Here is a 17,884-nt window from a genome sequence, read left to right on the forward strand (position 1 = left end):
TTCTATTCTGTTCTGCTGAGCACTGGGTCTGCATCTTTCCAATCTGGCTTGAAAATGGGAGCTGTGCAATAATCTGGAAAATTGAACACTGGAGTCTTCCTACTGTATTGAGAAGTTTTTAGATGTTTTCTTTGCATTTCCTGTATACTGAAGAAGAATCTTGCGCATATTTATAAAAAGGTAGCTGTGATTTTGATAAGATTTGGGTTAAACCTGTATTATCTACCTGGGAAGAATTGACACCTTTATTATTTTGATCCTTCCATTCTGTGAACTTGGTAAAGCTCTCTCTCTATTCATTTAGATCACAAAACTTTAAAAAAAAGTTATACGCACATGGTGTTTTGCCTGCATGTGCATCTGTGAACTGTTTTCACACATGGTGCCAGCAGAGGTCAGAAGAGGGCATCAGATTCCTCGGAACTGGAGTTACAGACAGTTGTGAGTGTCCGTGTGGGAAGCAAACTTCTGTATTCTACAAAAGCAACAAGTGCTCTAAACTGCTAAGCCATCTCTAGCCCCTAGTCATTTAGATTTTTGAAGTATCAGTATTGTGTAGTTTTCAATATACAAGTGTGTTTTGTTAGACTTTATTTTAACCATTGTGGCTTAAGGGTCATCTCTTCAGACATAGTATCATCAACGCAGGTATAACTGAGCAAAAGAGAAAAGGCCAAAGATGATGGAATGCATTTTAAATCTTTTCTGGGGAGGCTTTCTGTTGCAATGACCTTCCTTGTGGACACAATCATGTAGCACTATCGTAGTCGTAAAAACAAAAACAAAAACCACAGCTAAGTTATGCAGCCAAGCCACCCAACACTGCTGTATGTCTCTGAATTTTATGAAGCTCTCCCTGCAGGTCAGGCTGATGGAAACATTCAGGCCACATCTTTCCTTTTCCCCTCAGTTAATAAATTAGCATTTTGGTTATTCTCCATTCTCATCTCATCATGGCTAACAATCACCTGCCTGTGATCCACTTGTGATGTCAGACATTCAGTGTAAAAAGTAATACTACTAGAAGTTTTAATACGTTGCATAAAATGGAGCAAACATTAAAACATTGGATGTTTTTCATTTGGCTGCTTGATGATTAGTTTAGTACAATATGATCCTGTTATGTTGGCCCTTACTACTTAATTGTCTCCTTTTATTTTAAGAAGCACCTGGGGGAGGGGAGTGATTATATTTGGGAAATCTGTGATGTTTTGAAATATATAAAAACTACACGTTCTTTTCTCTATGCACGTCATGGGTGCATTTATAAACCGTTATGGAAATGTGCTCAGTTTTCAGAAGAAAATGCAAGCAAAATGAAGAAGGTCTATGGAGAGTTCTGCAGCCATCACAAAGAAGCCATGAGCCTCTTTAAAGAGCTCCAGCAGAACAAAAAGTTTCAGAATTTCATTAAGGCAAGTGTCGTTCAACTGAATTGTAGAGTGGGAGGTCACTGTGGGGCGATAGTTCGTGTTTGTGTCTCAAGGAGCTAAACAAGTTTCATGTCTGGGTTCTAGTTCTCAGGGGAAGGAGAAGGAAGTGATGGGTGTATGGCAAAGATGGAAAGTCTAGATGGTAGTAAAATATTTCTCCCAGACCATTGCGTTTGCTAGCTTGTGTCTGTAAGGTCGTAGTCCCCAGGCCCCTGAGAATATTGGCAGAGTTCTGGGACGTGGTTTCACACACTGACAAGTTGTGTATCAGAAAAATCAAAGCAAAAGCAAAGAGAGGATCCGTTTATCCCATGAATTTGTTTCAGAGTGGATTAATTTGACCCAAATCCATGACATCATATAATTTCATCTATGTCTTTCTGAACACTTTTAAAGTATTGTGGTAACGTTACGCACTTAAATTATCAGTCATTTTCTGATCTTCAATTTTCACCGTTCATCTCTTGAAACTGCATCGTTAAGCCAGGACCTGGCCAAGGTTCGTTGTTGCATAAGTCTGTTCTCTCTATTCTCTCTCTCTCTTTCTCTCCCTCCGTTTTCTTGGCTTTTTGGTTTTTCGAGACACGGTTTCTCTGTGTAGCCTTGGCTGTCCTGGAACTAGCTCTGTAGATCAGGCTGACCTTGAACTCACAGACATCTGCCTGCCTCTGCCTCCTGGGATAAAGGTGTGTGTCACTGCTACCTGGCTTGTGGTTACGTCTCTTAAACCTCCTTTAACTTGAATTCCCTTGCTCCCTTCTTTCCCTACCTTTCACGTTTACTTATAGAAGAAATTTGCCCATGCTTCCGGGTCCTACATTTTTGGTTTGCCAGTCTCTGAGTTCTACCAGCTTTCCCCTCTGGTTTTCTTTTCACACCCATGTGCAATGGGACTTTAAGAGTATTTGGAAATGTTTAGGGAAAGGATCGCTCTGTGGGGAGGGACTTGAAGTGCCGGCATGTAAGAGCAAAGGTGGAGGAAGACACGTTAGAAAAACAGTGACCATGAGCACGTTCAGATTTCCATTGTTGTCCAAAAGCCTTTGCTAACCCTGAGCCCTGAGAGTATGTTCATTTGGAGATGAGAAGTGCATCAGTATAACTTGAAACTTCCCCACACCTTGGGGTTTGGTGGTTAACAACCAAAATACAAAATGCAATGGCAATGTGTACATTTTAACTAATGGTTACAGTGAAGTGTAGACAAATCAGACAGTTGTAGATTTTGAATTATTCTCAAGTAAAATAATTGGTGTATATAAAAATGTGTATACGTTGCAAGGTCCGAAATAGCAACCTTTTGGCTCGCCGCCGAGGAATCCCAGAGTGCATCCTGCTCGTCACCCAGCGCATCACAAAATACCCGGTCTTGGTGGAGAGGATCCTGCAGTATACAAAGGGTGAGTTAGTTTTAATCACAACTGAAGGGGCCCAAAGGAGCCTCGAATGTTGTGGCCTTCACAGTGCTTTCATTGTGCACAAGCTTTTAAAGCCTTTGAATTGGAATTCATTCTGAGAAATTATTTTTTTTAAAATTACATTTATTTTGTGTGTGGCGGGGGTGGGGTGGGGTGCGGGAGACTAGCATGCACCATGGTGTGGTGGTCAGAGGAGAGCTTGCAGAAGCTGGTTCTTTCCTTCTACCACTTTTATGGTTCTTTATAATTTGATGCATAAGAGAATGCAAAAATAGTCTATCGAGAAAGCATCATGGATTTTGTTCTCAGCAAAAGAGTGGAAACAAAATGAAAGCTTTTGAGTTTGCATCGTGTGAATTCTCTTAACTCTCTGCAATACCCCAGAGACAAAACTCTCCGATAGTGTTGGTCAGCTCACTTTGCTTCAAGGTTCATCCCATGCCAAGTTATCGGCAGGTAGATCACAACACTGGTCTGCCCCACTTACGGTGCAAGCTGTAACTGTGAGTTCCAGCTCTAGGCAGAGGCAGCATGGTGGCACACAGATGCCGCCTCCTCCTGGCAGGTGTTGCCACAGGTCACTCCTGGAGCCTCTGACCATTGGTTCATGTGACTGTTAGATGGCAGCGCTCCTCAACTTCGCTAGCTGTCCCTTCACCAGGGGGTGTGTTTACTTGCAGATTGGGGGTCTGGAGGTGTGAGTGGAGCTCAAGAGGGGCATTTGTAAAGGCTCCCTGGGAGTCTGGTGCTGTTCCATCTTGAGTTGGAAGGCATTGGGAGATAGTGATTTGTCAGCTTTTGTATTGTCTCCTGGAATTACTCAGAGTCATCTGGGAATTCAACTTCACTTTTCTTTCCTTGGCTTTCTTAGTTTTGAAAGTGTCTTTAGAAGTTAATCTCCTTTCTGGAGGGGAAGGGCCCTGTCAGGAGAGCGGAGTCATGTGGTGTGTTTTGGAAGGTAGTGAGAAAGACTCCTCCTTGGAGAGATGAATATCATATGTGATCTCTGCACGTTCTGATAATGCTCACATGCGTCTGTGTATGCACTGAGAACCTGGGATGTCTCTGGAGGGAGACCTTTGGAGGACTCCTCCTTGGAGAGATGGACATCATATGTGATCTCTGCACGTTCTGATAATGCTCACATGCGTCTGTGTACGCACTGAGAACCTGGGATGTCTCTGGAGGGAGACCTTTGGAGGACTGTTTCCACGGCTGGCTGCTCTTTCTAAACATGTGTCCTTGCAGCTACAGGCACTGGGGAGCCTCTGGATTCTCTGCTGGTTTTCTTTTTCCCCCTCTCCCTCTTTCTCCCCTCCTTTTAGCTCTTCAGGTCCAGGCACCTGAGCAAATATCAACTAGCTGATCTTTATCATCAAATACAGAAAAAAAAACCCAGTTCCCTTTCATCTGAGGTTTCCGGAAGCGGTTCTAGGAGCTCCCCCAGAGGCTTTCCTTAGGGCAATCTGGGGGTGACAGGAGTGGCCAGTGGTTTAAAGAGCAGTTGGAGCTGATGACTATCTGTCTATTCTGTGTGCATAAGCCTGGCTGGCTTCCTTGAGGCACAGTGCCCAGGGTCCTCGAAATATGTTCATTTCTTTCATAATCAAAAGAAAAAAAATGAGCCAAAACCATTTTAATTAGAATAATAAAACCTTGATTTTATGCTAATGTAACCCAGAAGGCAAATGAGTCTGGGGGCATTAAATTGCCCTGTGGCTCCATTTCAGAGGACATGAGCTTGGTCACATGGCTGGGTCCAGTCCTTAGCAACGCAGTGTGGGATTTACCTGCTTTCCTGTTTCTAGGGAGGGAGGAATGCCCAGGTTAATCCATAGTCCCTGCTTCTATCACATTTGATACATTGTGTTGCTGTGACAAAATACCCGAGGAGAAGCAACTTCAGGAAGGAGAGGGTTATTTTGTCTCACAGTTTGAGGGCACACAGTCAGTCATGACGGTGAAGGCATGGTAGTAGGGGTGTGAGGTAGCTGGCCACGTTGCATCTGCAGACAGGAAACTGAGAGAGATGAATGTTGGCGCTCCATTTGCTTCACCATTTTTGTTGAGTCTGGGTCCCCCGGCCAAGCAGTGGTGCTGCCCACATTGAAGGTGGGACTTCCTGAGTGGAGCGTCTCCAGGAGCTCTCCCAGAAATGCCCAGCAGCGTGTTTCCCAATCTAGACACCTAGACAATGAAGATAAACTATGACACTGCCACAGAGAGGCAGACTTTTCCCTGAAGGTCACACATCTTATTGTCAGCTAATGCACACCTACTGATGCACATCTTTTATATCAAATATTGTATTGCTTCTTTGTGGTGGTGCAGAGAGATATTTTAATATTTGAATTTAATCCAATATCTTTCTTACGAGGTCTTTGTTATATTTAAAAACTTAAGAAAAAATAACCTCTCTTAGTATTCTGAATTATTATAATTTTCTTCCTTTTTTCCTTCATGCAGAAAGGACCGAGGAACACAAAGACCTCTGCAAAGCTCTTGGCTTAATTAAAGACATGATTGCAGCTGTGGATCTAAAAGTCAATGAATATGAGAAGAACCAAAAATGGCTGGAGATCCTGAATAAAATTGAAAACAAAACATACACAAAGCTCAAAAATGGCCACGTGTTTAGAAAGCAGGCCCTGATGAGTAAGGAAAGGGCTCTCTTGCATGATGGGCTTGTCTACTGGAAAACTGCTACAGGCCGTTTCAAAGGTACCGTGGCTCCACCAATCCGATCTCTCCTCCTTTCATACATAGTACTCATTCAACCAAGGACAGACTTTCAAAAGAAAAGTGGTTCTGACTTGCAGGTACACCTACAGAAACCCTTGACTGTTGTAAGTTGAAATATCAAGTTGTGAAGTTCAGTGGGTAAATGTGACTGGGTGATACACATGCTTGACTTGCTGTCCTGAGAAAAATCCTTCACATGTACTTTCATGAATGTGAAAGCCTGTGATGTGTGAAATCAAAGGAGTTGAGAGTTCTGGACATTGTTGGCATAGAAATTTTCTGCTAAATGTGGTGTGTTGAAAGCAGGAACAGCCCACATTACATAGTGAGAGTCTGTTGTGTGCCAAGATAGCCTGGGGCTTTCAGACCGTGGAGGGGAGAAATGAGAAAACTCTAAATATCATCTTGGTTATTCAGTAATATGACTCATCTACCTGTATACTGGCCCCAGGGTAAGCTCTTCCTCAGTGGCTCAATTTGCTAACAGGCTTAAACTTGACTGTGTTAGTCTGCTTAGGGTCTAGAGCTATTTATTGAGGTTCTCAAGGACTTAGCTTGTAGCTAGCACCTTGCTGTCTGGTGCTTTCTTATATCTCTGGGGCCTGAAAAACTGACTGGCCCTTGAGTCTCCTTTCAGAGATTTGATTTTATTGGTTTGGACTTGAAGGCCAAGCTTAAATGCTTGCCTGTTCAGCGTCCTCTACAGTCTCTAAGGACCTTACACCTCCTTCATCTTAATTACATCTTTAGGGAGAATAAGGATTTACTCTATTATAGTCACTTGAAGGTCATTGCCCACCAGAGGATGAGCAGGCTTTGATGGAAGCATAAACAAAGGTATTTGCTGATGAATAGCTTGCAATGTTGTGTTGAAAAACTGCTAATTGCAACCCACACAATACTGCTTCTCTTTGTCCATTGAATAGAATCGTCTGTTGTGACTAGACTATGTAGTGGTCACAGGAAGGGGGTTCTTCAAAGTTTCTAAGGGAAGTAGAGAAATGAGCCCTAGATGAAGCAGGTTTCCCTCCGTCACTTGATGTGGAAGCTGTTCCCTTACATTTTTTTAATTAGCTACATTTCCCCTAAAGGGAAGGGCATGTTCTATTCTCTTAGGACCTTCTTTCATGGGGGGAGGGAGTACATGTGACATAAGGTCTTGTTATGTAACTTAGGCTGTCTTCAAACTCATGACCTTCAGCCTCAGCCTTGCAAGTACTGGGATTCCAGGCACACACCATCTCACCATCTCAGAGCCTTCTTTTATATAGAATTTTTTTCTTTCATTTTGAAAACTGCTCTTAAATACTTTCTAGAGAATTAGTTCTTGTTACAATCCTGTAGTTTATCTAGGGTGCTACATGCAAATCTATACACTTAAACAGCTTTCTGTGCGTTTTAACTATGGTAGATATTAGCTATCATAGTAAAAGGGCTTTTCTAAATAAAACTTTCATGGAAAAGTCTTCCAGTTTTGTTAAACGGATTTAAATGTCAAGCATGAAATTCAAATAGGTAGTAAAGTCATCCAGGCTGTGGTTCCCTTCATTAATACCGTCATGGTTTTGTCTTTGAAGACATCCTGGCTCTGCTTCTAACTGATGTGCTGCTCTTCCTACAAGAAAAAGACCAGAAATACATCTTTGCAGCTGTTGTAAGTATATGACCACGTGATGCACATCTTTACTAGTTAGCACTGTGGTGCCTGAACTTCCTAATAAAATAAAAAGGTCACTTGGCAAGAATATGTCTGCACTATATTCCCACTGCTATAGCAGATTCCATAGCTGGTTTAGCAGGCAATTTAATCAATTGTGAAAATATTGGAATATTTCAGTATTGATGGTAAATGGACACTGCCCTCAGGGCCTCAAGTCCCTCCCTCCTCCCTGGCTATCTGGGTCTTTTCTCTGGTCTCCACCTTCACCTTCCCCATGCTCAGCTCTGGCAACTGGGGTACCAGCATTGGGCATGGGTAGTTTCCAACATCTTGTTCTTTTTTCCTGCTGGAGGGTTGTCTTACCATGTCACTTGCCCACCTCACCTATAACCTGCGGTGATGTCTCTCTTCTGCCAAACAAGAAGACAGGGTGATTTCTAAAGGAGAGTATCTTTCATTTCTCACGGTGCTGGGGATTGAACCCAGAACCTTTTGTATGCTAGACAAATGTACTGCCACTGAGCTGCAGCACCAGGCTTAAAGAAGGTCCTTGTTCCTGCCATAGTGGCTGCTCATGACTACGGTCATTCATGTGTCCCCTCCCTTTGTGGTATGTAGATCATTCTCATTGTAGCACATAAGTAGATTTTAGTGTATTTTCTACAGCATCTGTGTGATCCAAAAGGGTATAGAGGAGGAAGATGTCACAGGTTAGCCCCTTGTTGGTGACATGGGGCATCATGTTCTGCTGGAGAAAAATTAAAGCCCGATGCTCACAGGGACAGTTTAAGGGTGACCTTGGAAAGGTAAGTGTTTACTATACATCCAGAGATAGGCTATTTGGGTCCCTTAGCAGGTATTACTCCACTTGGTTTTGGAAACTTTCAAGTTTTAATAAAGTTTCAGTTTTGCTGTCCAGAGAAAACAGAAAAGCATGTCTGGCCAGGGATTGGGATGTGACAAGGAAAGGCTGGAACCTGTCTGCCTGTGCTCATCAGATTGGCCTCAGAGGCGTCTTCTGCCTCTCATCTGCACCCTGATGCTGGCTAAAGCAGAGGCTAGCCCTAAACACACCCTCACCCTCATGCCAACCTGTTTGCACTTTATCTATTATAAATTTCATGAAAACTTTCCGATTGTCTAGTAGCTTCCCTCCCTGTGACGTTACCTGCGAAGCTCAAGAACCCAGAGGAAAACCCAGGAAGATGGGGTTGTTGTGCTTATCTGTGGGATGTTGGGGGCCAGGCTGGAAGAGAAATTGTCACAGCAAATCTCTGTAGAAACAAAGATTTCTTTAGTTCCAAACACCTAACAAGAGGTGGATCCTGCCTTTTGAGTGGTCTGATAAGCCTAATAGCATGCTGACTGATCAAGAAATAGACACAAGCTAAGCTGGGCAGTGGTGGCGCATGCCTTTAATCCCAGCACTTGGGAGGCAGAGGCAGGCGGATCTCTGTGAGTTTGAGGCCAGTCTGGTCTTCATAGTGAGTTCCAGGACAGCCAGGGCTACATAGTGAGACCAGAAAAATAAAAGGCACAAGACAAAGTCAGATACTGTGTTTCCTAAAACAGCATAGCATGGGGATTAGGATCAAGCTGTGATGTTCAATTTACAGTATGATTTGAAGTATGACATGACTCCTGGGGTTATGTGTACCACCTTTTGGAGGAGGAAGGGGGCTAGGAATGCAACCCACCAAATAAGCTCGGCTCTCTTTGGTAGACTCTCTGGCTGTGGAAGACAGAAGACTGCTGTTGGCTGTTTCTAGAAGTATGACACATACCTAAAGTATTTCACCACATAAAGGTGATATTGAGGAGCAAAGGAGAAAGCATTCTCTTAGCCTTTGAGAGTCAAGTACCCTATGTTTAGGTCATATGCTTTCTACATGTATCTGATAGTAGCCCCTGTGTCATAGATATCTTATAGTGATGGTCTTAGGGAGTTGATTCATTACCTCAGCGTATGCACATGTCTGTGTTTCCTAGTTCCCATATAATGTTTTAGAAAGTTGTCCTTATTCTAGGACCCAGAGGTGAGATTCCCTTTGTTCAGTAGGAAAACCTTTCATCGGTGCTTATCTTGGTGCATAGAAGACATGATGAATTTGGAAACTGCCAGAAGGATCTGAAAGTAATTAAGAGTAGAAAGTAGTGTCCTTACAAGAGTGTTTTAGTGTGTGTGTGTGTGTGTGTGTGTGTGTGTGTGTGTGTGTGTATGCCCATGTGCAGGTACCCTCAGAGGCCAGAAAAGGGTGTCAGATCCACTGGAGCCAGAGTTATAGGTAGTTGTGAGCCTCCAGGCATGGGTGCTAGGAATCGTCCTCTGGAAGATTTAACACACTTAACCTCTGATCCGTCTATCTCTCCAGACCCAGCTTAATTTTTTTTTAAAAAGATCATTCAGCTGGAAATAGGATCTAGAATAAAGTAGGTACACCTATTTCCTGCAATTCCAGAAGTCCAGGAAGACTCTCTTGAATATTAAAGAAGGCAATTTCAACATTGAAACAGTAGAAAAGACAGCATGAACATGCCCACCTGTAAGTTTAAATTTAAAATATGAAGCAAGCTTAAGGTCCTTTTGCCCCTGTGGGATCACTAGCTGATAGAACCAGCACCAGTGGAGATGGGGTAGCAGTTGGACTGGAGATAGACTGTAGCTGAAGTTTTCTCTGGTCCTGCCCAGCCCCACGGACCCTGCAACTGCTTATAAAATAATCACTCAGAAGCTTATATTAATTAAAACTGCTCGACCATTAGCCCAGGCCTACCACTGACTAGCTCTAACATTCAAACTCAGCCCATTTTTGTTAATCTATATGTTGCCACGTGTTCCATGGCTTTACCTGTGTGCCATTACATGCTGCTCCCTGGATAGCAGGCTGGCGTCTCCTGACTCAGCCTTCCACTTCCCAGAATTCTCCTTGTCTATTTATCCTTCATATACTTCCTGCTTGGCTACTGGCTAATCAGCGTTTTATTTATCAACCAATCACAGCAACATATTCACAACATACAGAACATCCCACAGCAAGAGACAGCCTCTCCTTCCCCTCTTCCCCTCTATCAGAGGCCTTCCGTTCCAGATGTCTGTAGAGATTGAGCAGGAATGTAAATGGGTGAAGTCAACAGTGAGTCTGATGAAGACAGTGGAAAGCAGTGGGGACTGTCCTCAACTAGTGAGCACATGTCCAGGGTCAAGGTGAGTCATGCATACTGACCAGTGTTTATAAATTAAGTGAGAATATGGTCCAGGTTAGCCAGTATTCTGTTTCTACCACACACCCCCAACTCTATAGTATTTCTAAAAGGTGAAGACTTCTACTCACAAATGTTGCTAATTTTAAAAAATGGCTTTAGAATGCTATGGCACAGCAAACTATCCTGGCAGACTGCATTAGGCCCCTGCATCATCGGTGTGTGACATCTGTCCCCAAAGCTGATGTGTTGCCTTCGTTCCTGAGGATATTGAATCTTGTTTTTCACCAGTGTTTGTGTAGTTAATATGAATAATGACAAGCATGCCTTTGATGCCTTCTGGTTTTAATTTATTTACTAGGAATTTAATTAATACTCCTTTCTACCCTTTATTTATTCTTCACTTTTGAAAGATCTTGCCACCACCTCCCTTTCTCTGGAACACTAACCAACTAATAATAATTTCACATTCTTTCATTTCAAGCAACTCAAACTCACCTTGCATTTTTATGTATATACATTCAGAGGAAGCTAAAACATAGATCTCTAATACAAAAAAAGGGATCTTAATAATGCTTAGATAGAGGACCTCTCATTACAGAGGGGTTCAAGATCTGCTTTAAAACTGATTTAGCCTCCATTTCCAGAGGCCAACCATGGGACTGGGTAGACCAGTAGTCTATTCCATCATGATCTATTTCCCCCCCCCCCCCCCACTGTTCTGAAAAACATGAAAAGCACTCCAGAGATGCCTTGGCCAATAACTCCAGATGTGGCATAGCTATGTAATACTGGAAAGGCAGGCAAGCCAACGCCAGGAAATCAGTAGGGGAGAACATAGAATGGCAAACTCTGGATATAGTCTTCCCTCAGTCCACAAGGAAGAAACAAAACTACATGCTGTAGCTGGCTCTCTAAACAGTGGTGGGAGCCACAGACCAAAGCAGATTCCATCCCCCACATCCTTCTCATCCTGCAGACATTCTTCTGGCCTTCTTTCAACCATGGCTCTTGAGCCAGGTGTGGAGCTATTGAGGTCTCATCTGTGAGGCCCCAAGGCATAGCACGGAGGCATTGAAAGCCCACAGTAAATGCTGGCAGGAGTATTTCATTCTACCTTGGACACCAACTCCTAGACTGTCTTCCAGTTTCCCTCAGATGGAATTATGTTCAATCCAGTTCTGCAGACATTGATTGCATGCCTCTTCTATGCAAGGCAATGTGTCTGGCGGGGCAAGATGATTTAGGGCCAGTCCTGCTCACCCAGTGTTCATCTGGTTGGTGAGGAGGAGCCACTTATGGGTAGAGCTGCAGCAGTTCTGGGGCTGAGATCTGGAGCAGAAGGGGTTGGTGAGGTCTAGGGATTCTCAGGTCATGGCTGCCCATTTCTACATTGTATTTGATGACCTCTTTCCTTATTTCCTAGGGTTCTGTTTTCATCACTGTCTTGCAATTATTTCTAAATTCAATGGGCTCTAGCTTCTCATCCTTCACAAGCACCTTTTTAATACCTTCTTCCTCGACCACAGTAGTTTATCAAATTTTTTTCTTCACCCTCTGATCTCTTTAAAATTACCCTTTTAAACTATAAATCTTTAAAAATATTTACTTATTTTTAAAAATACGTATGTCTCTGTGTAGGTATGCATATGTGAGTGCAGAGGCCTGAAGAAGCATCATATACCCCTGGAGCTGGAGTTACAGGTGGTTTTGAGCCACCCAGTGTGGGTGCTGGGAACCAAACTCAGGTCCTCCGTAGAAAGCAGTATTTGCTCTTAATCACTGAGCCATCTTTCCTGTCTCTAAACTGACATCCATAAGGATAATTCTTCCCCCAAGTCCTCATTCTCTATCTGCTTTGGGGTTTGATTAAGAAATGTCCCCCACAAGCTGATGTGTTGAATGATGTGTCTCCAGTTGATGGTGTCAAACATCATCATAGCCACGTAAGAGCTAATGTGATATCCTTTTCCCTCTCCATTGGAGAACTTCTGATGTCTTCTAAAAGGATGACAAAGGGGGATGAAGGCTCCTGGGTTCCATGTGACTCTTGGTTTAGAGACGCTGCGGTTTCACCCATGCATCCTCTTTAACTCTCGCAGGACCAGAAGCCTTCGGTTATTTCGCTTCAGAAGCTTATTGCTAGAGAAGTTGCTAACGAGGAGAGAGGCATGTTTCTGATCAGCGCGTCCTCTGCTGGTCCGGAGATGTATGAGATCCACACCAATTCCAAGGAGGAAAGAAACAACTGGATGAGGCGGATCCAGCAGGCCGTGGAAAGGTAACCTCGCTGTCGTGCTTCTGCGGGACGTCCTTGTTCCGTCGGGGAACGTGTTCTAACCATGTCTCCCCTGCATGAAAACTTTGCCTCAGCCAGAATTGCCTGCTCCCTGACCTTTGCCCTCGCCTGCCGTAGCATGTCACCTGCAGCTCTGTCCTCTGCACACCTCCCTGTATGCCGTGCCTTCCCACTCCGCCCGCGTGCTTTTGCTGTGGCTCCTGCCTGCTCACCTGTTTCACGAAGACCTCTTCAGTCCAGGTGTTCTCTGTCGTACCTGAAATGCTGTCACACCCATTTTCTAAAGCACTGGGTTGGCGCTCGTCATCTAGTGCCCATAGTTGTGATGTTTTACATGCAGGTGGTGTGCGTGTTCCTTTAGATTGGAAGCTCCCTGTGAGCAGGGACCCTGTCTTCCATCTCTCTGTGCGCCCGAGGAACCATTCAAATAAATGGCTGGTGAATCTCAATGTTCTCAGTCAACGTTCTGCTTGTTACTTGTGCAAGGATAGTTTTGATAAATGAGGGGCGAGGGTGGGAGGGATAATTCTTACCGGTAATTTGATTAGTTGGATGAGCTTGGTATAAGTTGCTCTCACCTCTACCATACCTACCCGGTATGGAAGCCTACTATCTGTCTCACAACCCTTCCACTATCAAGAGGGGTTCCTTAATGGTACAAAACCCAAAATTTTGTTATCTTAGTTGCACTTGGTGACATAATGTCACTGTTGCTGCTGCTGCTGGTGGTGGTGGTGATAGGTGGGGGAGGGGGCGGTGGGGTTGGAATATTTGAATCATCCTGTAGAGCGGACTTTGAAACTATGTTGTAACGTGTGCATACTCAAGAAAATGAATCTTTTGAAAAAGAGGAACAATGAATTCTCTTCATGCTGATTTTTTTTTTTTTTTTTTTTTTTTTGCTTTGGTGGATAGTTCTCTTGCCAAGTTCCCATGTTTTTCTAATAAGCTTAGAGATCCTTGGAACTGGTTTCAGTGATGCCTTGACTGTTGTCTTTTAAAGTTGTCCAGAGGAAGAAGGAGGGAGGACAAGTGAGTCCGATGAAGAGAGACGGAAGGCTGAAGCCCGAGTGGCCAAAATTCAGCAATGTCAAGGTACAATGTCCTGTGTTCTTGAGTGGTGGGAAATTCCTGAAGTCATGAGTGGTGGTGAGGACAATAATTAACTGTGTGCACCTGAGGTCCACACTGCCCACCCTCCACCTCTTAAAATCACCCATCCATAGACAAGGTACAAGTGACTAAGATACTCATGCACATACACGTAGCACGTGTGAAACAATAATTGTGGCCACGTGGTTCTGGTGAGCACCGGAGTGTCCACCATGTCAGGCTTCTGTGACTAGACAAGAGTTCAACAGGAGGGCCATTGAGGGCCCTGGGAAGTCAAGAAATACGTTTATCTCACCAGTTCTCAACTCCAGGCCTTACGTCACTTAGGGAGGTGATTAAAAATTTGCTGTCTGGCCAGGCGGTGGTGGCACACACCTTTAACCCCAGCACTAGGGAGGCAGAGCCAGGTGGATCTTTGTGAGTTTGAGGCCAGCCTGGTCTACAAATTGAGTTCCAGGACAGCCAGGGCTACGCAGAGAAACCCTGTCTCAAACAAACAAACATACAAACAAACGAACAAAAAATTGCTGTCTGCTCCTCAACTCCCTTAACCAACTGAAGCAGGGACTCTCTGGAGTTGATGCTAGTTAAGATCTCTAGGTTCTAAGACTCCTGTAACACATTGAAGTCAGGGAAAAATTGGTGCATGCAAAGATGAGTTTTAGAAACAGAACCATACACTAGCGTTGGCTCTGGCCAAGACAGACATTGAAGACTGAGGCCTCTCAGCCCTGCCCTGTTCACCCCTAGGAGCCGTCACTCCTTGAAGAGAGGGCTGCCTCACTTCTCTTTGTTGAGCTGGGTACTCAGTCTTAATAGAAGGCTCTCCACAAAGAATAGCTTTGTGAGGTTTTATGGAATTTGGAGAACGGGAAAAGTACATTTATTTATCAAGTGCAGTGGATGATGGGAGGAGAGATGTTAAGTCACTGGCAGGAGGTCACAGTCACTCAGTGAAGGCATCAGAATTTGAATCTGAGTCTCACCCACCCAACGAAAGTCTTGGGTCTGACTGCTTGCTAAATCGTGGTGTCTTTTTCTCCTAACTTGATTTTCATGTGAGTTTTGTAGCCATGCTGTAAATAATCTCGCTTACGATGACTGTTATGCCACAGAAATACTCAGTAACCAAGACCAACAAATTTGCACGTACTTGGAAGAAAAGCTGCATATCTACGCTGAACTTGGGGAACTGAGCGGCTTTGAGGACGTCCACCTGGAACCCCACCTGCTCATCAAGCCTGACCCTGGAGAGCCTCCCCAGGCAGCCTCCCTGCTGGCCGCAGCCCTGAGAGAAGGCAAGTTGCTCTGGAGATGATCTGGTTCGACGGACTCAGAACATGTTTATTGGGTGCCTGCTCCGTGTCACACATGGTGGCCTTGGTGCTGAGGGTGCAGCAGAATGCAACAGAATACTTATTCTCCTAGAAACCGTGGTCCAGAAATGTCAGAGTATAAAGAAATGCGTATGTCAGATCGTGAAGTGACATGTAGAAAAAGAAGCAGAATAAAGGAAGTGGAGCATTACAGAGTTACAGAGAGGGGGTGAATCTTATTTACATGGGGGTGTCCGGGACCGTTGGTCATGGAAGCAGAATAGTAGACAGATTGGGGGCATGTTTGGGAAATGAAGCAAAGGAGGCTGACAGGCACCCATGATACCCCCACTCACATAGCAGAGCCTTAGTGGACCAAATCACCTGCTCTTTTACTTAGCCAGTGGCTTCCACTTTCTTCTCTAACGAGGGAGTGGAAGCCCATTGGCCTTCTGTTCTTTTGGCTCACCACGTGATGAAGGAGCTAGCATGCACTCATGGGCCTGCTCAGGGGAACCCACAGCAGTGGAGGCACCATGTAGACCATGTAGGCTGCAGATGAGACTCCATCCCGGGTCAAGGATCCATACCTGACAGCAGCTGAACAGGGCTTCTCATTGGAGTGAGGACATCATTGTCTCAAGACAGTTGAGTGCACACTTTAAAAAGCCCCTTTGCTCCACTGGACTGCCCCTTTCCTCCCATTCTCTTCCTGAATCCCACCCATCCTCCCGGGGCTGCTCAGTTTCCACCCTTTAGGAACTTCTTCCCCGTCCCACTGGGGACTGTTGCTCTCCTGCGCCTCCGTGTGGCCAGAGCTGCAAGTGTCTTCTTCCCTCTTCTCTTTCAAGTCTCCCTGGCTAGTCATCAAATAACCATAGCCCCAGGACAATAGATGCACCGTGCGTGAGTAGTTTTCTGACTCGAATGTGGTCAAAATGTGGTGAGGATGCTTGAGAAATAATTACAAGGTCCTAGAAATAGTAATATTCCACATGCTAGCTGAGACTCCTTTATGCAAGTAAACATGTCTCCTTTTTTGGCCTGGTAGTTCCCAAAAGGACTAGAGCACAGATGGGAATGTGCATTATTTAAAGCAAGTTTGAAGAAACACTCTTTTGAGGAATAGCTAGTATTTCTTAGTAACAGCATTAAAAATCCTAATACCTAATAGTGCATGCATATTAATTGAATTACAGGAAGGTTTTCAATATACTAATTTACTGAAAGTTGCATTTGAGATATTTTATACCTTGGGTTTTTAAAACTGTGTTAAATTCTCTGTGCAAAGGGATGCTGTTGTCAGTTGGTATAGACTGCAGGGTTCTATAATTTTTCTGGAAGGGGGCAGCTCTAAGCGGTTTGGTCTTTGCAGGCCACACCCTTTGGGGGATATATTTGTATGTGTTTATGTGCATGCGTTTATACAACCTCTAGTACTATGAAAGCAGGCTGGACATGATGCACTTGGTACAGTTCTTGCTGAACATGTATCAAGCCCTGGGTTCAGTTATTGCATCATATAAGCCAGTCATGATGGCACATGCCTGGAATCCCAGCACCTGAGAGGAAAGGCAGGAGGGCAAGAGTTCAAGATTACCCTCAGCTACATAGCTGTTTGAGACCAGCCTGGACTACACGAGGCCCTATTTCAGAAAAAAAAGAAAAACAAAAGAAAGAAAGAGAAAAATAAGACAAAATTTTAGTTTCTGGGCTACATAACAGTTGTTGGCAAATACGATTTATCAACTTTTGGTCAATCACAGTATCTAACCATTGTGATGCAACAGACCGTCATCTGCAAATTTCATGCTGAAGAGCCACGTGACAGAGTTACAGTCTAATCAATTAATTAATTCACAAAATGATTTCATAATGTTTTAAGTAAACTTACAGTTTTGCATTGAGCTTTATTCATGGTAATCTGGGGCGCATGCCGCCCACCTGGTGCAGCTTCGACACACGTGGTAGACTAAACTCTCTCTCTTTCTCTCTCTCTCTCTATTTATTGTTTACATTTTGTTTTGTTTTTCTCCTTCTTAGCTGAGAGTCTCCAAGTTGCGGTGAAGGCTTCAAAGATGGGTGATGGAAGCCAGGCATCTGAGGAAGGCTCGGGCGGAGCTGTCCTGGCTGATACGCTCAGCTCACACGATGTACCGGCATCACCAACTGCTTGTAAGTGACAGTGCCGGCCTTGGCCATGAGCCTGAGCACAGCCCGACACACACAGTGGCCACACAAAGGGAAAGCATTAACTGCCTAATTTCAAGGGAACTTAATGTGTTTTTTGTAATTAGGGGGGGAAAAAAACCTTGAGAATAATCATGCTGGCCATTAATAGATATTATATATGACTGTTAATGACTCCCGTATTACAGAGACAAGAGTCTTATGTTGGTGGGGTATTCCTTCTGTTCCCAGCTGAGTATTGCATCGTCCCCAGATCACACCCTGCCTTAGTTTTTATGACTTCTCGGATGGATTTTTGAAAGGATTTTCAACCCTTTTAAAGGATCTCTGCAATCCATTAAGAAAAGTTTTCAGGCATACTATTATGGACATCAGCTAAGCAATCATAGCTCAGGAAGCTAGAAAGAGCCCCTCCACCTTCTGCAGACCCACATGTGAAGTGTGAGGTTTGGTGGTATTATTAGAGACACGATGGCCAAACAGTTCTTTTTTGGGTTTTGTGGTACCAGTGT

The 17,884-nt window shown here is 44.1% G+C and overlaps 1 protein-coding gene across 6 annotated transcripts in view; it reads left to right on the top strand.

The window, feature by feature from the left end:
• The window catches only part of Arhgef28 (Rho guanine nucleotide exchange factor 28), a 300,377-nt gene that overhangs the window by 237,163 nt on the left and 45,330 nt on the right, over positions 1-17,884 (top strand). For all 6 annotated transcript variants that reach the window (XM_052743476.1, XM_052743480.1, XM_052743477.1 and 3 more), the window contains 8 exons: positions 1,293-1,415; positions 2,716-2,833; positions 5,318-5,572; positions 7,171-7,247; positions 12,557-12,735; positions 13,757-13,848; positions 14,982-15,164; positions 17,226-17,357. In XM_052743476.1, coding sequence (XP_052599436.1) covers positions 1,293-1,415; positions 2,716-2,833; positions 5,318-5,572; positions 7,171-7,247; positions 12,557-12,735; positions 13,757-13,848; positions 14,982-15,164; positions 17,226-17,357 — 1,159 coding nt within the window. The remainder of the gene's footprint in view (positions 1-1,292; positions 1,416-2,715; positions 2,834-5,317; positions 5,573-7,170; positions 7,248-12,556; positions 12,736-13,756; positions 13,849-14,981; positions 15,165-17,225; positions 17,358-17,884) is intronic.

This window comes from Peromyscus californicus, unplaced genomic scaffold, assembly GCF_007827085.1.
Source record: "Peromyscus californicus insignis strain IS unplaced genomic scaffold, ASM782708v3 Scaffold_18__1_contigs__length_77618521, whole genome shotgun sequence".
NCBI classification, from domain to species: Eukaryota; Metazoa; Chordata; class Mammalia; order Rodentia; family Cricetidae; genus Peromyscus; species Peromyscus californicus.